We start from the raw sequence: 25,036 nt of genomic DNA, 5'->3' as shown, positions 1-25,036 counted from the left end.
GGGAAAGCCAGGACGGCTATGCAAGTATGGAGAGACTCTGATAGCTGGGGTGACTAGGGAGTCCAGGGGGTCTGGAGGGACTTTATTCGGAACTTCTGCACCCGCACAAAGCAGTTTAGCGCCTTGAGGTCCAGAATTGGACACACCTTGCCCTCCTTCCTGGGGACTGTAAACAGGTTAGAATAAAACCCCTGAAATTGTTCCCAAGTCAGAATCAGGACAATCATCCCTTGGCTCAGCAAGTCTTACACTGCCCTAAAAAGACCCCGTAAGCTGGAGGGAAAAAAAAAAAAAAACTTTCCGGAGGGTAAGAATGAAACTCTATCTTGTAGCCAAGACTGTATGACTTTGTGAACCCACTTTTCCTGTACCAGGGAGGTCCACAGGTCCAGAAACCAGCGAAGATGTCCCCCACCCCATGTACAGGTGAGGGCACCCCATCATGCTGAGGGAACCTTGTCTGCAGGTCTGGAGAGGCCCGCTCTCGGCTTGCCAGACCAGGTACGTTTGGATCCTACAGAGAAGGCCCTGAAGGGTTTTGATGCTGTGTCTTGAGGCCCTGAGGGACAAAAAAAAAAAAAAACCCGTTGTGAGCTGAGAAGGATGGATTACATCTACGACGGGGCTCCTTGCCCTTACTAGCCTGCGGAAGAAAAGTACTCTTCCCCCTGTTAGACCCTTAATGATGTCATCCAGGGAAGCTCCAAACAGGCGATCCCCTAGGAAGGGGAGATCAGATAAGGCCTTCTTAGAAGTCTGGTCCGCAGACCAGCATTTAAGCAAAATAACATGCCTAAGGACCACTGCTGAGACAGACAGCCTCACAACCAGAGGAGCCGCCTTCAAACAAGCATCATAGACAAACTGCAGCCCCTGGACCAACTGGTCCGCCAGCTCAGCAAAGGCAGAGGGAAGCTGCTCCCCCTTCAGGTCCCGGCGTAAAAGCTTGGCCCACTCGGTCAGAGTTTGTGACACCAGGGCAATAGTAAAAACCAGCCTAAGTGCCAAACCAGCCACCATGTACATATGGCGGGCCACAGCCTCCGTGTTTCTGTCAGCCGGGTCCTTAAAGGCCGGGAACTCCTCTACCGGAATCATGGTTGCTTTGTTTAACCTAGAAATCTGAAAGTCCACCACAGGTGAGACTGTTCACTTTTTTAGCAGGGAGTCCTCATAAGGGTACCGAATAGCAACACGCTTAGGGACCGCAAGGGGGCGTTTTGGATAACCCCACTGTTTAGCGACAATTTATCAAAGTAAGCGGGAAAGGAGAAATCCCTTGCCGCACTGGAGGGCTTGTGGGTGCCAAAAAGAACCAAAGCCTCTGATGCGGCAACAGTCGCATCCTCCATTTTTCAAGTCTCACGCACAGATACAATCAGTGCATCCACCAGTGCCTTTTCATGCGCAGCTACAGGAGCAGAGGAATCATCCTCATATGAGAAATGACAGGGTGTGGTCACAGACCCAACAGGATGACTCGCATCCGCCGAATCAGATTCAGGATCTGATGAGAAAGAGGAGGCATGTGAAGGTGGGGGATGCTTTTTGCTAGCCCGTTTCCCAAGGACCAAATCCACCGTGGACACCAAAGACTCCAGGACCGCTGTCAGTGCATTAGATTAAGGGACTGCTGGGACCCGGAGAGCCCGGTAGCCTCAGAGGGGATCAAGTGAGGAAATGTGCTCCAGGGACTCCATGAGTGAAAAAGGGGGGACCTACAAAAAAAAGGTGTAAAACACTGCTAGGGACACCTCCACCACACTGGCAGCACCACAGGTCACCAGGCACAGAGCAACAACCGATCCTATAGCAGAGAGGGAGAGGGCCCTACCAGACTCACCACCCACCGATCAGGCACCAGGCTATCTGCACACATATGCAGTGATCAGGAAGTGAAAGATCCAGGAGTCCGCACCAGGGGATAAGGAGGGGCTCCCACCGCCAAAATAACTGCCCATGTATGCATCACCATCATGGCCGCCGCTATTAGCAATGGGAAACCACTAGAAAATGGCTGCTGAGACTACACGAACATGGGTGCAGAATCTGCAGCACACAGGCTACAAGAAAATGACAGCACCACGCGGCTCCCAGGGGCCCAGGAGGGGACCCCAAGAGCCCCGAGAACTACACCAGCAGGAAGTGGATCCCTGGCAGGAGCCCCCACCAGGTACAGCCCACCCCTAAAAGCTGATTGTCCGTCTCCCCCCTCCCTCGCCAACTTAGCCCCCCAGACTGACCTGAAAAGGTTGTATGGCCACCAGACCGAAAGAGGGGAGAGGCTGCATGGGAAGGAGGAGGAGAACCCGCTCTTGCAATCAGCCATGACACCTCCTCCCGAAAAACATCTAAAAATGGTAGGAAATATCTAAATGGGATATATGAATGGGAACACAAACATATGGGGATGTTTTCTCAAATGTGACTGTAAAATTATAAACATGCTTTAAGGCTTTTATCTATGGTACCCCTATCTTGATGTCAGTCTGTTTTTTCCCCTGATGCTGGTTTTCAAGTAAATAACACTTTACAAAGTACCTTTCCCAAGTTGAGATCGTCAAAAGGGTCAGGGAACCCAGTGAATTCTCTTGGACTCCCATAGAGGTTCAAATAACAAGGGCCAAAGGTGGGTAAAAACCCAACCTCCTTTTCATTCACTCCTGATTGAATGGAACATAGAATGATTAGCATGAAAGTACACCAGTGGAAATATATAGCACAGGTTGCTCGTATATGATGTCTACAGAGAATACTAGAGTACATTTGAAAAACTTCCTGCAGCTGCCAATTTTCTAGTGTAGGTCTCAAATTCACAGCTTGAGTTCATCCAGAAAGACTTTAACCCCCTCATGACCAGAGGTCATTGTTGCCCAAATCACATTTAGCAGCATCAATATACATTGGTTCACTTGACATTACCTCCATGACCAATTCGCCTAATTTTTAAATTTTTTTTTCTAAAGACACATAGGGTTTTTATTTAGTACAATGCTGTCACCCTCAGCTGTTCACCTACTTGACATGGCAATCATAACGAGTAACCACATGAATTGGCTCCCAAAGCTAGAAACATTGTATACAAGGACTCTCCTCGAACAGGGCATCATACTATGATACATTAATCTACAGCCTGCAGGAGGGGAGGGAAGGGGTTAAAGAAACTTGTTTTCAGGATAAAATTTCAAACTGTTAAAAAGGATAATTTTTTGCACATGGATACAACAGTCATATAAGAGCAACCTGTATTTTGTAAAAAGTCAATTTTATTCTGTATCCTTTTTTAATGATATAGGCTACATTTTTCTGCTAAAAAATAGGAACAGAATAAAATAGTCTTAAACAATCTATTTTAAAGAAACTGCAAATTAGTATTTTTAATATTTAGCTTTTTTTTTTTGAGTGGTATATATGTCATTCACAAGTGCAATCAAGTTAAATCTCATATTTAAATAACACTGGGATTTGTCTGTGCCTGTGATGAGTTCCTGATGCACAAGTCATTTTGCAATAAAACATGGAATACATTGCACACGGGCATTAATTGGTTAGCGATAACCAGTAGACACATTAAGGCTAAATGAAGATTTTTATTTTATTGATTGGTTTAATAATGATTTTAATCATGAGATGATTTTCCAGTAGCCGATTAGATGATTATATGAATATAAATATGAAGTGATATAATTGAGTCAAGGTAAAATCAACATTTCTTGTTTTATCAATGAACAAATAATTTAACATTTTGCAGATGTCCGGCTTGTAATATGGGAAGTTCTGCGGCTTGTATTGTGGGAAGTTTTGCAGCCTCTGGGTTTTGCCACCTTACCTCCCAACTCCTGTTTATACTGCATCCCTAAAGCTAGCCATGGACCTAATAATTTTTCTCAATCTGTCTAGTGGGGTTAATGAGAGCAATCCATAGATTCCCCAATTTCCCATTAAACAGTGCAAATACACAAATCTTCCAGCCAAATTTCTCCTATGGCTCGAATTTATACCCAATCATAAAAAATTGGACAAAATGCGAGCCGTGTATGGCTAGCTTAAGTCTCTGTTTTATAAGTACAAAGACACAGTGCAGGTAGCGTTGAGAAAAAACTAGAGTGCACACCATAGCAGGCCACAAGATTACAATTATCACATTTCTAATTCAAACTTCAAATTTTAATAGTAGACTGCTATGGGTAAATAATCTAATCTAGGGTTTGTACAAAAGCCTAGGATTTATGGCTGATTGCTTATTATTCCACTTAAGGCTAAAATGCATCCATTGGGTGATACATCTACAATCCTTAAAATTGGCAAGCTTAGGTTCAGTTAACATCAGTGTGCTGTGGAATTGCACAGTAAAAGCTATGTTTACAACGCATTACTGCAATGCACAGAAATGCATAAAGTACTGGTTCTTTGTAGTACCATCCATTTTGAAGGGCACTCAATACACCTAAACACTGCACTGCAATGCATGTACAATGTGGTGTGCTGAATTAAAATAAAAGTAACCACATCTGATTGAATGCATTGCAAAGTTTTGGCAGCTTGCTCAAAATGCCTGGGCTTGCTCAGTGCCATAATTTTGGCTTTTTTTTTTTTTTTTTTTAATATTTCTTGAGAAAGATCAAAGAAAGTAAAGGAAATCTGATAAAAAGAAGGTGGTACCATTGCTGACTTACTCGGATAATGTAATTTGCTTAGCCTTAGTACTATTACTCATAGGCACTGGCACAAAACATGTGACCATCAAGGTCAGAGAAAAGTCATTCACCTTTGGGTTATACTGCCTCTTGAAGAGTGGACACTGGCAAACCAGAAAAAAAAGGTGTATGCTAGCCAAGGATAACCCTTCCTACTATCAGCATACCTCAGTTTTGTAGCAAAACAGTACCAACAGAATGATAAGAAACACAAAGGGTTTAAACCTATGTTCCTCAGGAGACCTCCAGAAGAAGCAGGGAAATGCCAGTACACATCCTTGATGTCCACAGAAATGAAAAAGTCGCCATGGTTAAGGGAGGTGATGATAGACCTGGCGGATTCCATGCAGAATTTCCTGACTTGAATGGAGACATTTAGTGCCTTGAGATCCAAGCTGGAACATCGGATGCCCCCTTTGGGATTCAGAACTATGAAAAGGTTTCAGTGAATCCTCGGTTTTGCCGCAGGAACATGGATAATGATACCTTGGTCCAAAGGACCCTAAAGGGTTCATTGATTATCTGTGCAGTGACAATTAAAGATTGGAGGTAAGAAACCTAAGAGAGTGAAGGGAGCGAATTTGGAAACCACCTTCTACCCCTTAGTATCTGAGATGCAAGTTGTCTAAGGGCCTAGTTTACAGAGTGTTTATGGCCTCTGATGTAAATCTTGTGGCTGGACTAGGTGCCAAGTTTGGGGGATGTCGTGACTTCCTAGTCTGTGCTTTGGGCTTCCTCCACTGAAGAAGATTACATAGAATACACAAAAAAAAAAAAAAAAGTGGTCCATCAAGTCTGCCCATTTTGTTTTTTTTAAACTTATTGTCCAAGCATAGATCTAGTTTGTATCAAAGCATGTCTAAATCCACTTACTGTTGATTAATCTATCTCTGCTGGAAGTCTATACCAAGCATCAACTACTCTTTCAGTGAATATGTTTTAAGATTCGTTTTTAACTTCCCTCCTTTCAATTCAGAAGTCAGGACTCCCGTCTTCTTGATCTTAGCTCCATATTTTAAGTAATGCTAACATACATACGAGAGAAAAAAAAATTGTTTGATCCCCTGCTGATTTTGTAGGTTTGCCCACTGACAAAGAAATGATCAGTCTAGAATTTTAATGGTAGGTTTATTGAACAGTGAGAGATGAACAAAAAAATCCAGACAAAAAAACGCATTTCAAGACAGTTATAAATTGATTTGCATTTTAATGAGTGAAATAAGTATTTGATAACCTATCAGCAAGATTTCTGGATCCCAGGTGTCTTCTATACAGGTAACAAGCTGAGATAAGCCGCACTCTCAAAGGGAGTGCGCCTAATCTCAGCTTGTTACCTGTATAAAAGACAGCTGTCCACAGAAGCAATCAGATTCTAATCTCTTTAACATGGCCAAGACCAAAGAGCTGTCCAAGGATGTCAGAGACAAGATTGTCCACCTACACAAGCCTGGAATGGGCTACGAGACCATTGCCAAGCAGCTTGGTGTGAGAGTGACAACAGTTGGTGCAATTATTCGCAAATGAAAAGAAACACAAAATAACTGTCAATCTCCCTTGGTCTGGGGCTCCATGCAAGATCTCACCTCGTGGAGTTTCAATGATCATGAGAACAGTGAGGAATTAGAACAGAACTACACAGGAGAATCTAGTCAATGAGATCAAGACAGCTGGGACAATAGTCACCAAGAAAACAATTGGTAACACTACGCCGTGAAGAACTGAAATCCTGCAGCACCCGCAAGGTCCCCCCGCTTAAGAAAGCACATGTACAGGCCCGTCTAAAGTTAGCTAATGAACATCTGAATGATTCAGAGGAGAACTGGGTGAAAGTGTTGTGTTCAGAGGAGACCTAAATCAAGCTCTTTGGCATTCACTCAATGTGTTTGGAGGAGGAGGAATGCTGCCTGTGACCCCAAGAACACTATCCCCATCATCAAACATGGAGGTGGAAACATTATACTTTGACAGGACACCTTCAACGCATCAAAGAGACGATGGACTGGGCCATATCCGTCAAACCTTGGGTGAGAACCTCCTTCCCTCAGCCAGGGCATTGAAAATGGGTCCTGGATGGGTATTCCAGCATGACAATGACCCAAAACACACAGCCAAGGCAACAAAGGAGTGACTCAAGAAGAAGCACATTAAGGTTCTGGAGTGGCCCAGCCAGTCTCCAGACCTTAATACCATAGAAAATATGTGGAGGGAGCTGAAAGTTTGAGTTACCAAACATCAGCCTCAAAACCTTAATGACTTAGAGAGGATCTGTAAAGAGGAGTGGGACAAAATCCCTCCTGAGCTGTGTGCAAACCTGGTGGCCAACTACAAGAAACGTCTGACCTCTGTGATTGCCAACAAGGGTTTCTCCACCAAGTACTATGTCATGGTTTGCAAAGGGGTCAAATATTTATTTCACTCAAAAATGCAAATCAATTTATAACTTTAAACGCATTTTCTGGATTTTTTGTTATTCTGTCTCTCACTGTTAAACCAACATACCATCAAATGTATTAGACTGATCCTTTCTTTGTCAGCGAGCAAACGTACAAACGCAGCAGGGGATTGAATACTTTATTTCCCTCACTGTAACAATTTGATTATGGTCACTGCATTATTGAATGATTCTTATGACTTACTGCTCCTTATGCGAGCATGGCTTCAACATTTGGTTTTGTTGTAATGTTAATTTCCATACCCATTTGATGATGTATGTAATATTACCTGTTTCTCTTGCCGATAAAATATTTTGGTACCGGAAAATAATGCCCTCCTGAACCTTATTCACACCCTTATTTAAAGGTTTCAGGCATGTTTCCCTTTCCCTTCATTCCTCAAGACTGTACATAGTTAGTTCCTGAAGTCAAAGCTTAACAAGCTGAAGTTAGCGGATTGGCTACCATGCACAGCTGCACCAGATTTTGCATTCTCGTTAGTTTTGGTAAATCAACCTAATTAGATCTTCTCAATTTCTTTTTGTAATAAGATGGGTACTCTTGCCACCAGTAGCATCCTTGATAGAGTGGATTTGAAGATAATTGACATTCCCCAAAAGGCATGCGGACCTACATAATGTCTGCTGACACGGGTTTTAAAGACCAAGATTTTTGTTAGTGTCCTCCATACGTGTAATGACAGGAGACACAAGCAGAGATGAGACAGAATACTTCCAGCACCCCATCACAGCTGTATCTCAAAGCTACAACCATTTTCTCCACACATGACAAGGTGATCAACTGCAGTAGTAACTGGCTACCTTTTAAAAGGGACTTTACTCGGAGTTTGGCAAAGCAAAGACACAGCCAACATGGGTGAAGAACAGAGTCTACCACAAAAGAAAAAAGCTCTATGAAGGCTTCCAATCCTTTATCACTTGGATACCTAAAGATAGGTGCATTATCAACCAGAATTATGGATATCTTCCTAAGGGAAACACTGCTGCATCCACAGTGGGGCAGAATACTTTTTAGCGAATTCCTCTTTAAACATACAGTATATAATGCTAATAAGCACTTGTCAGGGTGTTTCCAGTGTCCATAGAAGACTTTAAACAACAGATGCACCAGTAACGCATTTGTGGTCTTAGGGGTTCTTGGTCTAAACGTCCAGTTTCAGTGCAGTATGCACTGCATCAATAGGAGCCAAAATGGTGTCTTAATTTAAGCATAATGGCAAAAGACTGACTCCTCAGAGGCAAAACTGTCAGAGAATCAAGTGAATCAGAATTAGTCTCAGTGACTGCGGGCAGGTCAGATACAGCATCTTCAGGGGAAGGCACAGGAGAACACTTGTAACCTCTGTAGTCGGTTAGCAAATTGCTGGGTGATTTGGGCCATTAAGACTTGCATGACAAGTAAAAATCTCAGCAGAAAAGGCCAAAGAGCTGGCCACAAACAAAAGAGCTAGGGAATAGGCCAAAGATGTGATGGACCCTAGATGGTGGAATGATTCCAGACATTAGCCATATCAGTAGTAGAGTGTAAGCCCACTGCAGCAGGACTGTTTCACAGTTAAGACAGTGCAAGTCTCAGGGTACAAAGCAAGGCCTCAAGTACTCATGCAACTCAGAAAGCTAGTAGGTGATGAGGTTTAGATGGCTGTCCGTGACCAGAAGGACTGCGGGAATAGAATGAAGATCCACATTGCTCTTTGCAATACAGAAGCAGCAGTAGGGAGATTCTTCTTGAGTGCTGAATGACATGAAAGAAAATGATAGAAAAGGCTTATTTACACTTGCTTTGACTTCAACACACATTAAAGCACCCACCGCTTCAACATGCTTTTTTGATGCTTCGGGGGTGATTTTTTGAAGCTTTAATGAAGTGTAGCAGATGCCCTGTGAGTGTTATGTCATACTTGCAATACCTTAAAAACAAAGCAAAGCTGAATAAAAGCCTCTCAAAAGCTGCAGGTGCTCCAAGCAAGCTTTGCCATAGACTTCTAAGGAGGCTTTAAAAGATGCTTTGAACAACCACTAAAGCAACATGGGGTATAATTTTTGAAGGGAAGCCGAAGCAAAGCAACCGCAAGGTGTAAACAGGACTGTACGCTAGGACTGTACGCTAACAATTTTATTTAGTGACAGGGTCTTTGACTGGCATTCAGAGAGCTTTAACGTGTCCGAAGCCATGTTTTGAAGCAAGTGTAAACTAACCCAAAGTGAGGATTTCAAAGGCGATCAGTGACTAAAATTAGTAAGGCAGCTTCCCATGATCAACCTGATTGCCCTATGCATGGTGTGAACCTACAGAAACAGGGAAGCTCTAAGGCAGTGCTAACAGGTATGGATCCGGAACGTGCTCTGCGGCTAACTTGTTGATAGTGTGGAAAGTCTCTTATGTGGAACCCCGGTTCTTAAGGTCACTTCCAGGTTAGCCCCGCAACATCCAGTCTATCAGGGTACAAAGGCGGCACTCCAAAATCCCAGCTTGGAGTGGCTGTGCCAGATAACTACAAGCAAAGAGACCAGCTTTAGAAGCAATGAGAAGTGTCTTGAGTGGAAAAAAAATAAAAAATAATTTTGAAAAAAATAGTGCTAGCAAAAATAGGTACCTTTTTACAATGCAGCTGCTGCACGATTCTGAATAAAATAGGAATCACAATTTTTTTTGCTTAGAATAAAGATCACGATTCTTGACGTAACATCATCTTTTACATTATACAAAAAAATTGGGTTAACTTTACAGTTCAGTTTTTTAAAATTCACTAAAGTGTTTTTCACAAAAAAATTCAGTTTGAAAGACCTCTGCGCAAATACAGTGTGACATAAAATATTGCAACGACTGCCATTTTACTCTCTAGGGTCTCTGCTAAAATATATATAATATTTGGGGGTTCTAAGAAATTTTCTAGCACAAAATACTGATTTTAACTTGTAAGCAACAAGAGTCCGAAAAAGGCTTAGGCATTATTTGGTTAAGCTGACCTCATTTGCAGACAGCAGTTCATCCCTTTGATCTAAAAGAATTAAATGATACAAGGTTTCTCCATCTCTCAACGCTAAGCAATATTGTGAAACTTTGCTGGCTGTTTTTTTTTTTTTTTTTCACAGCTGTGAGCACAGAACTGCTCTGCACTGTTACATGCATCATGGAAATGCCGGATTAAGATCGTGAGGGGGTTAAATCGAGCAATTTTTTTAACGATTAATCGTGCAGCTCTAATGCAGTACTGATGAAGACATCCATCCTCCTAGGACACAAGGCAAAATCTGAGGCATGCTGATCATAGAAGGGGTTTTCTGGGCTGACTTTTTTTTTTGTTTGCCAGTGTCCAATCCTCCGGTAAGTGGCAGTATAACCAAAAGGTGAATGACTGTATCCCAAATGACAAAGAAAGAAAACAAGCATTTTTGGGAGACCTCAGCAATGGATATTTACCTTGTACAGATTTTGCATAATAAAATTCACTTTACAAGAATAGATGAGCTCTCATCTCTGCACCCTGAAGGCTACCATACTGCTACAGTAAGGTTACAGTAACAATACAGAACTGTGCTCCTCATTTCAATTTGATTATTTCTGCACTGTGAGCTGCTACAAATGACTGTTGGCATGGGTACTGTTCATCATTGATCCTTGCATTATAGGGTTTAATAAGCTCACAATATTAGCCGGACATACTGCACATCTGTTTAGCATAACACCATGGTTGGTAGAATGAACAGAAAAATTTATTATTTATGTTGTGTATAAATCAATTCTATGCAAAGCGTTTTGGAAAAATATTAGATCAGATCAGAAGAACCAGTCATTAGTACTAAGAAATTAGTATTTAACAATTCAAAGTATGAGCTTGTAAAGGCAACATGCAAATTACACAGGACTGGATCCTTTTGTAGGCCTGAATGAATTCTTCAAAAGAGCTACATACATTTAAATGTTCCTTGAGATCCACTTGAAAAATAATATTGTTTGCATTTGACACCAATTAAAGCCTAGTATACACAATGAGGATTATTGGAAGAATAAGAATTCTTGCATGCTAGTCTCCAGATTGAAAATGAAGAGGTTACTGAAGTACGAAAATTCTCGTACGACAGAATAAAAATTCGGGAAGTGATGTTATGTGTTGTAGCAAATTTGTATTTTCGGACGAAAACTGTACTGATTAAACAAAAAGCGTACGATCTGGTATTTTTGGGTTCGTCGCTTCGGAAAGTTTTGGATGAAAGCGGTGTACCAACGATCCGATTATTGTACTATCGCGTTGAGAAAAATATTTTTTGTACGATTATCTGATCATGTTTACAAGCCTTAAGAGACCAAGAGGTAGATTTCGTAAAGGCAAATTGATTGTTTACTTTGCAAGTGCAGTTGCAGTCTGCAAGGGAATTTGCTCCAGAGCTTAGCAAATGAGGGAAACCTCTATTAATTTTCATCATTTGATCACAGTGTAAGCAAAATTTCAAATTTTTTTTTCCCTATTTTTTTTTTTCCGAACTTTACCTCATTTACTGAGCTCCTGAGCAAATCCCCCTGAAGAGTGCAACTGCACTTGCAAAATGCACTACAGTGCTGTGAAAAGAATTTGCCCCCTTCCTGATTTTCTATTTTGCCTATTTGTCACACTTGAATGATTCAGATCAAACACATTTTAATATTACACAAAGAGAACCCAAAGATAACCCGAGTAAATACAACATGCAGTTTTTAAATGAATAATTTATTAAAAAAGGGGGAAAAAAAAAAAAAATCTGTCCAAACCTGCCTGGCCCAGTGTGAAAAAGTAATTGCCCCCCTAAACCTAATAACTGGTTGTGCCACCCTTGGCTGCAACAACTGCAATCAAGCATTTGCAATAAGTGGCAATGAGTCTTCCACATTGCTGTGGAGGAATTCTGGCCCGCTCTTTGCAGAATGGTTTAAAATTCAGCCGCATTGGAGGTTTTCAAGCATGAACGGCCTGTTTAAGGTCATCCCACAGCATCTCAATTGGACTTGGACTAGGCCACTCCAAAACGTAAATTTTTTTTGTTGTTGAGCCAGAGGTGGAGTTGCTGGTGTGTTTCAGATCATTGTCCTGCTGCATACCCTAAGTGTTCTTGAGGTCACGAACTGATGGCCAGGCATTCTCCTTCAGGATTTTCTGGAAGAGCTCAGAATTCATGGTTCCATCAATTAAGAAAAGTCATCCAGGTCCTGAAGCTGCAAAGCAGCCCCAGACCATCACACTACCACCATGTTTGATTGTTGGCATGATGCCCTTTTTAGGAAATGCTGTGTTCGTTTTATGCCAGATGTAACGAGACACACACCTTCCAAAAAGTTCAACTTTTGTCAATCCACAGAATATTTGCCCAAAAGTCTAGGGGATAAATCAGGATGATTTTTGGTAAATATTAGACAAGCCATTTGGTCAGCAGTGGCTTGCCTTGGAACTGGATGCCATTTGTGTTGAGCCTCTTTCTTATTGTTGAATCATGAACTTTGACCTTAACTGAGGTGAGGCCTGCAGTTCTTTAGATGTTGTTCTGGGTTCTTTTATGACCTTCTGGTAGGCCAGCCACTCCTGGAAAGGTTCACCACTGTTCCATGTTTTTTCCATTTGTGGATAATGGCTCTCACCGTGGTTCACTGGAGTCCCAAAGCCTTAGAAATGACTTTGTAACTCTTTCCAGACCGTTCTCATCTGTTCTTGAATTTCTTTAGATCGCGGCATGATGTGTTGCTTTTTGAGATCTTTTCTAGTGCTTCACTTTGTCAGACAGCTTTTATCTAGTGATTCAACAGGTCTGGCAGTGTGGCAAGTAAAATTTTACTCAGCTTTCCAAAATCACAGTTCATTTACAAAGAGGGGCAATTACTTTTTCCCACATAGGGCCAAGACAGCGTTTTTCCCTTAATAAAATGAAATCATTTAAAAACAGCATTTTGTATTTACTCAGGTTATCTGTGTAAAATTTAAATTGGTTTGATGATCCAAATTATTTAAGTGTGACAAATATGAAAAAAGAAAACAGGAAGGGGGGAGGGGGTACTTTTTTTACAGCACTGTACATGCAAATCAAACTCCATGCGTTCTACTGAATGATCAATAAACCTTTTTCTCAAAATGTATTCCGCAGAAAATGTATGACATAACACTGAGCCTGAACGTATAATTTCCTCACACACATACTAGGGCCAATTTAGATAGGAACCAAGTAACCTATTAGTAGGTCTTTGGAGTGTCAAGGAGGACATGAAAGCTTCATACAGATCGTGTTCTGTCAGGGATTCAAATGGAGGACCCCAGAAGTTAGAAAAGCTAAATCACTAAGCTGCTGTGCATGGGCAAGTATTTAAAAAAAAAACAAAACAAAAAAATATATATTTTCCCATGTAGTTTTATATATGGGCTCCACTGGGAAGTAAAAGTCTGGTTTGCATTTATCTCATTGTAGAGTAACCTTAAGTTGGCTAAACATATTGCAGTAAGTTGGCTAAACATATTGCAGTAAGATTGAACAGTCTTAATTCTGCCAGCAACCGTGTAGTATAAGGGTAGGTCATATTCGTCCACACATGGGGGAGGGGGGGGGGGGACACATGTATAGTTAGGCCCTCACATTGTATAGTAATTAGTAATTGCTATATTAAAGATTTTACAGAGACTGTACCATAACCTTGCAAACTGCGTAGCTAGCTTAATGCAAGGTATTGGTGAAATATGAATGTACTTTGAGTACGTAGAACATAAAACTATGCTATAGTGTTTTTGTATTTTATTTATTAATGCCAGTAGCAAACCAAACAGGTGTTAGTTTAGTTTCTAGCAGGAACTAGAAAAATGATAGCAGGAATCTGATTTGACAACATTTAAAGCACCTTTTGGCTTTGCTATTGTCCTTTTATAAGGCAAATAAAGATTTTTTATTTGCCTTATTAAAGGAAGGACTACAATGATCCAGTCCGTTTTATAAATATTTTACAGAAATATGAAGGAAACACAAGCATATGAAGAAGCAGGATTTCTGCGGGTCCCAGTGCCAAAACTGTTTTCCATGTTCAAGAAAGAAAAATGAGCATTGTAAATTAATGAATGGCAACCAATCTCAACAATTGTCTGACTGCTGTAAACCAATACAAGATGAAATCTTATTGGTTGCCATTGGTAACTGCTCATTACTGCTCTTATTTAATAAACCCTCTTTGTTCCCCTACAGACTCATCTACAGTTTGGGCAGTGGGGTATGAAATCAAAATCACACCACAATATACACCTTCCAGTGCTGAAGACCCAACTCCCGTTGTGTCACTGTCTATATTGCAAAAAGAAAACCGTTAAACATTTTATGATGTACAGTAACTGTGTAAAAACCATAATAACCGTTTCAATATTTTATAACAGATTAAATGAGACATTGAAAAAGATGAACTTGCAGTGATATTAAAAGGCATGTTTTAAAAAAAACAAAACAAAAACAAAAAAAACAAACATGTTATACTTAGGCCCCTTTCACACTAGTGTGACTTGTCCCGTGATTTTGGACCGCAAAAATCGCATGACAAGTCGTTTTCCATTATTTTCAATGAGCCCCATTAATATCAGTGTGTTTTGAAGTCGCACCGACTTCAAAGTAGTTCCTGCACTACTTTGCCACGATTTGATTGCGTTTTGAGCCATAGCCATTGCTTTCAAAATCGCGTCAAAGTCGCGGCAAAATCGCGCCACAAAATCGCGGCAAAATGGGGTCGCATAAGTGTGAAAGGGGCCTTACCTGCTCTGTGCAGTGGTTAACACAGGGTGGCCCCGATCCTTCTGGCCCCTCCTTCTTGCAGTGTGCCTCTAGAGCAAACAGCTTGCTATGGAGGCACCCAAGCAGGCTCGCTTCCTAGCTGCAGCTGTGTGTCCATTAACACACAGAGCCACGTCTCAGCCCCACCTTCTCTCTCTTCTCATTGGCTCCCACTGCTGTCTCAGCCAATGAGGAGAGAGAGTGCCTGGAGAGCCGAGGCTCTTGTGCACATCACTGAATCGTGATGGGGCTCAGGTATTAGGGGGGGCTGCTGCAAAGAAAAGGTTTATTTTACCTTCATGCATAGAAGAATGCATCAAGGTAAAACACCTTGAGCCTTTTCAAGCACTTTAAGGAATAAAAAAGTATTGTTGTATTGCCTACAATCAACTTATAAAAATGCAATGGTCTATATAAAAATGCGAGTTACTCTACAAAACAAAGTAAAGCATAAATCAAAGCACATCTTATACTTTTGACACAGAACAGGTACAAAATAAAAAACAAATTTACAGCCTCTTTCCCAATTTATAGTTAAATATGCAATCAGCTCTTGAAGAACCCTGTGACTTTTCTAGCCAAGTCTCAAAGCAAACAAATTTTAAAAAGATGTAATGAATTATGACAAAAGAATCGGTCAAAAAATAAAGACCAAGCCAGTTGAGGTAAAACACTTTGATTGTCAACTTTTTTTTTTTTTTTTTTTCTTTATCAGGGGACTAGAATGATTTGGTAAAGAGCACCTTCTGTCGTTGACTTTTTTTGAAGTTCTTTTTTTTCTTGCCTTGTGGCAGATTCCTTTAAAATTCAACATCAAAACCAGCAATGCTCTAGTCTAAGACAACAGTGTTGAACTGGTCCGAGATCACCAAGTATAGGACTTCTTAACAGCCTCCTCCCCATAATCTGTCCAGTTCCCCAGAATGGTTGGACAGATTACTAAGAGAAGATCTGATGTAACCAAGCTTCAAGATGCTTCTGGAAGCTTAGGCAGAGTCCGACCAGGAAGTGCTGGGGCTTGGTTTTCCTTAGATGTTATATTACATAATGAAATAATTTCTGCCAAAGCGATGAGTAAAAGGGGGGGGCACAGGTTTGAGAAAAAAAACTAGCGGTCTCTCCATGTAGAAAGAAGGCGTCATAACCCATAGAATTTATCTCACCTTCCATTTCACCACCAGAAGCAGCAATCTTAGACAAGCTCAAAGCAGTCGTTCCAACGGCATCATTCTTGGTGAGTCTGTCCCTACACAAAGCATTTGATAAACCCATACAATTCATTAAACAGAATGACATAAAATGATATTACCATATTATTTCTAAATGGTAAAATGTAATAACCCTGTGTATGGCTACCTTGGCACAATCGGATCAGTGAATACCATACACCTGAATGGTTATTCACGGCCACGTAACATAATGGCCTATTCAATGAAAGTGCAGACAGCAATGGCAATATGCATATTACAGTACATTATAGAAATCAGGTGTCAGTTAACAGAAGCCATATCAGTGTAAATTGAAGAGTGATTTGTTGCCATAGGCTTTTTCTTTTCGTCTTACTGCATAAGCCTGGTTTACTCATTTTGAAAATCGTGTAAAGCTGCCAATAACTTACCAGTCAAAAACTGTTAGCTTTATATTCTCACATATAGATGGAAACTGAAAGAGTAAACACATTTGGTCATGGTATATATTTACAGATGTGTAAAGATTGTATATATTTATGTCTATATACAGACAGGATAAACTTGTTGGTGCCCTTCTACAAAAATAAAATGAGTAACCAACAATTTTCTTTGAAATAACTGACAAAATTAATTGTTATCCATCATTGTTTGTTCCACATTTAATAAAATTAGATTTTGCTTTTGATTCAACTAAAAATCTTAAACAAAATAAATGGCATGGAAAAAAATTATGGTACCCGTAACCTTATATTTTGTTGCACATGATTTCACTGCAAACAAGCGATTTCTCAGTGACTTAGGCACCTGCCAAGAAGTAGTTTGGGCCACTCTTCTTGAGCAGTTTCTCCATCATTCCCAAGTTTGAGGGGTGATTGAGGAGTGCAGATTTCAACACTTTCCATAGATGTTCATTGGGCTTCAGATTAGAGATCACCGAGAGCCAATTCAGAATAACACAAGGTTTTGTTCTTAGTTATTAGGTGCTATTAGCTGTGTCTTTGGGTCATTATTCTGATGGAGGATCCTGGTGTAAATGAGACAGATTTCTGACCATGGGCAGTACATGTCGCTCTCTAATTGTTTGATAGTCTTCAGATTTTATTGTCCCCTGCACAGGTTTAAGGCACCCTTAGTTGGATCCAGCCAATCTGCCCCAACAAAAACTACGTCTTAACCATGCTTCACAGTAACTATGGTGTGCTTTGCACGCTTCATTTGCTTGTCTTGAACTTGGATAAATAGAAAAGAATGAAACATTTGTCTGACAGACTTTCTCCTAGAAACATCGTACTTTGTCAATATGCATTTTAGCAATTGCAAAATTTCAGTACAGCTTCTTGGGTTTTTCTTTCAACAGTGGAGTCCTCCGGGTCTTCTATCTTTGAGCCCACTGTCACTCAAAAAGCGAGGGACTGCGAGATCAGACAACAATGTACCTTGTACCGTAAGTTTCCCTTGACTGTTTGCCTATAATTTACGCTATCCTGTTCAATTTGGGTATTTTTTATTTTTTTTCCAGCCACCACCAGGGAGGTTGGCTACACTCTCATGGATCCTGAACCTCTTATTAAATATCTTCAACTGTGTTCACAGGAACTTCAATCTGCTTGGAGGCGGTTTTTACCTTTGACATGCAAGCCTATAATTCGCATTCTATACAGTTTAGGTGGGTGATGCGCTTCAGAAGTGGATATAAAGTAAAAATATAAATATAATAAATGTATAAAAGTGTTCTGGTGATAAAAAGTGTTGATGTTGGTTAATAAAGGGTGGTCCAATACTTCATATATATCTCATATATATATATCAATATAAATAAACTATTCCAGTTATCTTCTATACAATGAAGTGCTGAATGTTTATACTTTCCTAAAAGGTATCAATAAATAAACCGTAGACAAGATAAAAATAAAGATACTTCAAAAAAAATATACAAAGTGCTGTGTGCTCATTTGCTTAGATCAAAAAATGAATAAATAAATAAAGTGCTGTGTTTATAGTGTCCATATATATAGAAATCCAAAATCAAGTGTCATTCCCTTCGATATCATTAAATAAAACAAGGTGCTCTCATGCAGAGTATAGGTGTTGTGACTTGTTGCCTCCACCAGGTGTCACATCTAGGTGCTCTATATTCTCACCTCAATAAGGTGTATATTGCGCCTGTATACAAAGCTTAGTCTCCGAATATCATATAGGCTTTACTTATTCCGGTATCTTGCTCCTCCTTCAAGTGTTTCCTGTCCTATCCTGTTTAGTATTTTGGGGTGCATACACTTTCCGTCCTTAATTCCATATCGTGGCCTCGGGCTCAGTAAAAACATAGGGCAATCATGGTGCAGTATGTCAAACAAGATATTTTATTAAAAACGTAGTTGCACTTACAATTTGTAGATCATTTGAATGCGGGTAAATTCTCAATACAGCGTGGGGAGCGTTATCGCTCCGATCTCTAACGTCACTTCCGGTAGTCTGGCGGCTCCTCCTACGCGTTACGTCACATCACGTGACTTCCTCAGGGACGAACGCGTAGGAGGAGCCGCCAGACTACCGGAAGTGACGTTAGAGATCGGAGCGATAACGCTCCCCACGCTGTATTGAGAATTTACCCGCATTCAAATGATCTACAAATTGTAAGTGCAACTACGTTTTTAATAAAATATCTTGTTTGACATACTGCACCATGATTGCCCTATGTTTTTACTGAGCCCGAGGCCACGATATGGAATTAAGGACGGAAAGTGTATGCACCCCAAAATACTAAACAGGATAGGACAGGAAACACTTGAAGGAGGAGCAAGATACCGGAATAAGTAAAGCCTATATGATATTCGGAGACTAAGCTTTGTATACAGGCGCAATATACACCTTATTGAGGTGAGAATATAGAGCACCTAGATGTGACACCTGGTGGAGGCAACAAGTCACAACACCTATACTCTGCATGAGAGCACCTTGTTTTATTTAATGATATCGAAGGGAATGACACTTGATTTTGGATTTCTATATATATGGACACTATAAACACAGCACTTTATTTATTTATTCATTTTTTGATCTAAGCAAATGAGCACACAGCACTTTGTATATTTTTTTTGAAGTATCTTTATTTTTATCTTGTCTACGGTTTATTTATTGATACCTTTTAGGAAAGTATAAACATTCAGCACTTCATTGTATAGAAGATAACTGGAATAGTTTATTTATATTGATATATATATATACGAGATATATATGAAGTATTGGACCACCCTTTATTAACCAACATCAACACTTTTTATCACCAGAACACTTTTATACATTTATTATATTTATATTTTTACTTTATATCCACTTCTGAAGCGCATCACCCACCTAAACTGTATACATTGTATTAACTGGTTCCTGGTACCAGTACTGTGGTGCAGCAGTAAGAAGGGAAAAACACATATCCTCAGATAGCGCAGGAACCACCCATACATATAAGACTATAATTCGCATTCTAATCTCCTCAGACAAAATTTCCTTGCTTCATGTTCCAGGATTAGTGTGGTGCACACAACTATATTAAACAGCAGAATTCATATATTTCTCAATTTAAATAGGCTGAAATGGCAAATGTAATAATGCTGTGTATAGGGAGTATGGGAGACAAGATTGAAGACATTTATGATTTTAATTTATAAAGAAAGGGTTTGGTTTAAAAATTTTAGGATCCACTTTTTTAGGGGTACCAACAAATATCTACAGGCCATTTTTGAATTTCTATGTAGAATTGGTAATAATGTATCATATTGGTCTTCACCCTTATTTTCCTTTTCTCTGACATACCAAAGGGATTCAGGTATACACAAAAGACAATTGTTTTTAGTTTGATCACTTTAGGAGGAATGATGCATTGTTTCAATGAGTTGTAAGGGCACCAACAATTTTGTCTATGTCTGTATGTCATGGTCGCTAACCTTTATCTGAAGATTGACAGCTTGGTTCCACTCTGGATTTGCATTCTTCTCGATTGTTTTAGTAGAGACCTTAAAAAAAATAAAAAAATAGGGAGTATAGACAGGAATCACAAAAACAAAGGAACACGTGGGTTTGATATTGTGACTAAAATACCTTTTTTCCAGCAAATGACACTTCTACAAATGGGTCGACTAGATTCTTCTTGTCCGAGTCACCTCCAAACAGTTCTTTAACTGACTGTGCAAAAGCATCATCCACTATGGAAAAACAAGAAACACTCTCTATGGATATTGAAGTAAAGGTAAAACTGATCATTTACCTTTACTTCAAGATCCATCTACCATGTTTAATTAATATGCAAACATAGCTTTTATTGGTGTACCACAGTAGTGATATATGGCTACCTAGATTAGCTCAACAATGTATCTACTTCCAAGTCTCTGAGGCCAGAGGCTGATCCATGATCTACTTTTCACTTCCAAGCTGTATGCTCACAATACAATCTCTAACAAATAAAGCAGCATTGCTCAACATTCCCTTTTATTCTGTTTGGTTCTCAAGAAGACCTACAAGTGTTAAAAATGTCAGCTTAATTTTTGAATAGTTACTCCTGAAGAAATCAATATAAACATGAGACCACTTTAGTTTACTTAGGAGTCTGGTTGTAGCAAGTTCATAAATTATCAGCATTCCTCTTTGAAAACCCCTTATAGCTGAAAAAACATGGTGGACTACTGAACCATGGTACACTCCTGGTTTTCTGTAGACCCAAAACATGGTTGGTTTAATCGTCTATGCACATATAAAAAAGATATTTTGACTCATCCACTCACAAATAACGGCACATTGACCAAGCCAAGAAAATATAAAATTAAGAAAAGGAAACCTGATGTAGCTGGCTAGGGAGTTCTCAAATCAATTACATTATGTTGCTACATAGATTCTTTATATCCCATTCAATCTTTATATCCTAGGTTTTATTAGGGAGTTCACACCATCTACTTTATGATCTATGCTTACTTACAATTGTATCTCTATCCTACAGCCCCAGTAAGTATCCCCCTAGTAACTGTTTTTTGCCTAGTTTATTTTCATACAAGGACTACTTAGTGGCCCTATTCTACATTCTAGATCTCTGCACTTCCCTGCTGTCCCTGGCGGGGCTCCGCCTCACAGCGGTTGGCTTTTGTGTCTTTGTGCCTGCCCCTAAGCATTGTTGGTCACCCTGATTCACCACTGTGATGTAAACTTTTTACACATTGAGTAACATTATTACTTTATATATAGTATGCAGTGTTTAATTATTTTTGTACATTTTCTGATATATAGTGCTGCCCTACTACTAGTATTGTGGGTCCTGAGGAAGCCTTGAACTGGCGAAATGTTGACCTCACTACCCGAAATATTAGGAATTCCATGCACAACCGTATCTTGCTGTATAGAACACTTATTTATCATTTCCAGTAGCTATAGTGGGGCATATGAGTTTGATTGTGTCAACATCTGAATCTAGTGGAGGCAGCCTATGCCTATATTTACCTATGTATTTGAATACTTTTTTTTAATAAACATATGTTTTATAGAATGGACTTGTGTGGTCTCCCATATTGAGCCTATAAAGTTCGATCCATATAGACTGAGCTTGAATTGTTTCAGCCCGCAATCTCTTTTCTCATGTATACATACAGATGTGGTTAAGTGAGGTCAAATCTGTTTTTCATGGATTCTATATAGATCTACTTTAGAGATACTCTTGCTGTGGTCATTTGTAAAAAGTTACTTAGTACAGAATTACCCAACCCTAACCAAAACTATGTCAAGTGCAAAGTTAAACCACCCTGACAAAATGATGAACCAGTTCATTATGTAGAATTAGCTCCATACTCTGTGGAATATCCTCAGCTCTGTAGATTTTCAGGAGGAAGGTGACCCATCTAAGTGCTGCGCCAGGAGGGAGGAGGAGATTACTTTCTACATCATCAGCTTCATTTTCCTTGTCTCTTTTTTCCACCTGAAAATAGGCAAGCGTTACATGCTATTAATGGCCATGTTATCATGTGAAACAAGTGAAGCCAGTCAGTATGTATCAATGCGATTTAGGGAAACTGTCAGGAAGGGCATACCAGGAGACAGAAATGGACAGCATCCTGTAAATAGGCACAGGTTAATTCATATTCCTTTACATGCATGTAGAAAATCTGCACATGCTCATGCACGGGCATATTCATGCACATGCGCACATCTGTTGCGCACACTGGAGCCAAGCAGGCTATTTAAACTGAGCCTGTGCTATGTTTTAGTGCTGTCTTGTCTACAAAGCTCCAATGCATACCTGCATTCCCGTGCATACCTGCAACCTGTTACTATGCCTCTGACTACTGTTTCCGACCCAGCTCATCTTGACTACTGCTATTTCTATATTTAGTTATATGTATTTGATATCCTTACTGGTATATTCAACATGATTTTGCCTGGCAATCACTAGTCTGCCCCTTTTTGATGTGGATTAGTGGGGGGACTGGTTCTGCCCAATCCCGGGAACTGAGATGCGCTACGGCCACCCTCCCCTCCTCCTCAACTTTTCTGATGTGGAGGCGGGGGTGGGTTGGGGCCCCAGTGCATCAGCCCCACGCCTCTTCCATGTCAGACAGGACGTCACCACGGTGGTGGTGTTATGCCAGCATGAGAATGATACACTATATATATAGATTATTCTGCCAAACCATACATTTGTTTTATGATTATACAATATTTGTATAGAATTTTATTTGGACAGCTAAATGAGGCACCAGCATTCACTTTATGGAGATTGGCAATCTTTTCTGCAGTCCTTATATGCCAAACCAACATGCGCAGGCATTACTCCCACAGTTCCCGGTTTAGACTTTTCCAGAAGACCCTTAATCCCAAACCCAATGTGGCAATAATTTGAGTTGATCTGCAAGTATAATTTGTGATAGGCATGGCTTCAAATGTATGTCAAATATTTAGATATATTGCTATTCACATATATTTTTTGTAGATACATGAATTGCACCTGCTCCTGAAAAAGTGAATCCCACAAAACGCGTAGAGCACATTAGGATGCAGTCTCTGTGGTTATGAATTACTCCGATTTTTGTATTTTTATCAACTTTTGCCTATCATGTATATTATTATGATTGTTTAGCAAACCAATTTTACAGCTTCTTTAGTATGCTTTGGTTCAACTATATCATCCATGTATTAAAATCTCATGAATTGTTCCAACTAGGATATAATATTGTTACCATTTACTAGATTTAAATACCTGTTTTTATTACATTTTTATCCTCATCTATGGGTGGTTACACACCTCACACAAAGTCCCAAATTTTTCCTTGGTCTCTCCTAGATACAGGGATGGAGGCACCTTAGTATATGAGCCTCATACAAAGTCCCAACCATATGAGCCTCATACAAAGTCCCAACCCTTCTTTTTTAATGTACTGCTGAACTCCACCTGCACTGATCCCGGCTTGCCTCTGATCTTGCTTCTGCCCCACAGATCTGTTACAGATTCTGCCTACATCCAAACTTCACTCCTGCCTACACATCTGCACCTGATCTACCTGCCTATGTATGACCTGGTTCGTCTGATTTTGTCTCTGTCTCCCTCACTGCTGGACTGCCCGCTGCACGCTTCTTCCCATTTTCCTCTGGTGTCTGCTCACCACCTGCCTGCGGTCACCAGTGCCAGCCTGCTCCTGTCTCCTGCTCACTGTCATCCATCTGGCACTCCTGCTCTGCTGTGGTCTACGGATGGTCACCCCCTGCTCGATTCAGAGAGTTTGTCCAGCCCTGCTGCTAGCAAGACCAACAGGCACTCTCCTGTGCCTCCTGTCTGCTCTATCAGGGGCCCCGAGTCAGAGGTTTAAGAGAGGCCTTCCTCATGGCTTCAGGCTCTTCTACCAGGTACGTGACAAACACTGCAACTGGGCTAAAATAAGATTATTACCTGAATCTGAGCCCTATGTGATCCTCTGCAGCATAATCCAGAGGGCACCCCACAGGCAGGGCAGACACAAGAGGGGGGGGGGGCAGAAGGGGAGATTGCCTTTGACACAGTGGCGCTATGTTGAGAGGAGGAGCTGGGAGACAGTCAGCGCCTCACTTTCCAGCTGCCTGAATGATGGGTGCGATGCTGCCATCACTCCTGTCATTTACAATACAGTACAGTGCAGGAGCCTTGATTGCTGCTGGAGGGGGGAATCTGCGCTTTCCTTTATCCAACAGCAGTGTAAAGTGGGCTGGAGAGAAGGCAGGGCAACGCCTGTGCTGAGGACAGTCACCTTTCTCAGCAAGAGCACCTAAAGGAGAGTACAGATTGCCCTTCTTTCCTCCTCCCCTTGTCATGTGACATATCACATGATCGGGGCAGAAGAAGAAGCCAAAGCTTCCTTCATTCCCAGATAGGTGCTTCACTGACTATGAACTGTAAGTGCATAGAGGGTGGGGGAGCACGTTAACACCAGAGCTCACCTCTTCCTCTCATAACCACCCGGCATCCTGGGCTAATTTACACCGGTGGTTGGGGAGCAATGCAACACACAGTTAAGCTGCAATTTTTCTTGTCCTCCAACCATTCTCCTCGATTCTTTTTGCTGCATCTGCATCCACCTCAGAGCTGTGTGCAGGCAGCCAAAAGAAGTGGATGCAGACACTGCGGCTGCATGGACATAGTCGCATGTCAAAATTGAACATGCGGTAAAGAATTATTCCTCCTGTCATGTTCAGTGGGCAGTACCACCTGCCAAACCCAACCCATTCAACTCAAATGGGGCTGCGTTGCAACCGTGTGCCATGCATGTGGTTGCAAGCAGTGGTGCAGGCTTTTAGGGGTTAAAACAGACAGTGAGCAGGTGACATAATGCCTCCTCATCACCTGTCAAATGCCCTCTGAAACGTAATCCACCACAAATCACACTTCAGAGGGATAACGCTAGGGTAAACTAACCCTTAGAGCCAAAGAG

The 25,036-nt window shown here is 40.7% G+C and overlaps 1 protein-coding gene across 3 annotated transcripts in view; it reads right to left on the bottom strand.

The window, feature by feature from the left end:
• Positions 1-25,036, bottom strand: part of MYOF (myoferlin) — a 291,688-nt gene that overhangs the window by 116,822 nt on the left and 149,830 nt on the right. For 2 of the 3 annotated variants that reach the window (XM_082267590.1, XM_082267588.1), the window contains exons 12-18: positions 21,930-22,056; positions 20,199-20,302; positions 20,045-20,113; positions 16,532-16,575; positions 16,077-16,159; positions 14,398-14,436; positions 2,542-2,663 (exon numbers count right to left, since the gene is read on the bottom strand). In XM_082267590.1, coding sequence (XP_082123716.1) covers positions 2,542-2,663; positions 14,398-14,436; positions 16,077-16,159; positions 16,532-16,575; positions 20,045-20,113; positions 20,199-20,302; positions 21,930-22,056 — 588 coding nt within the window. The remainder of the gene's footprint in view (positions 1-2,541; positions 2,664-14,397; positions 14,437-16,076; positions 16,160-16,531; positions 16,576-20,044; positions 20,114-20,198; positions 20,303-21,929; positions 22,057-25,036) is intronic. The other variant, XM_082267589.1, reaches the window with a different exon arrangement.

Source organism: Pelophylax lessonae (assembly GCF_965119305.1).
Source record: "Pelophylax lessonae genome assembly, chromosome: 9".
Classification (NCBI taxonomy): Eukaryota; Metazoa; Chordata; class Amphibia; order Anura; family Ranidae; genus Pelophylax; species Pelophylax lessonae.
Note: the sequence above shows the minus strand (reverse complement) of the source record. Positions and strands in the feature narration are given on the sequence as shown.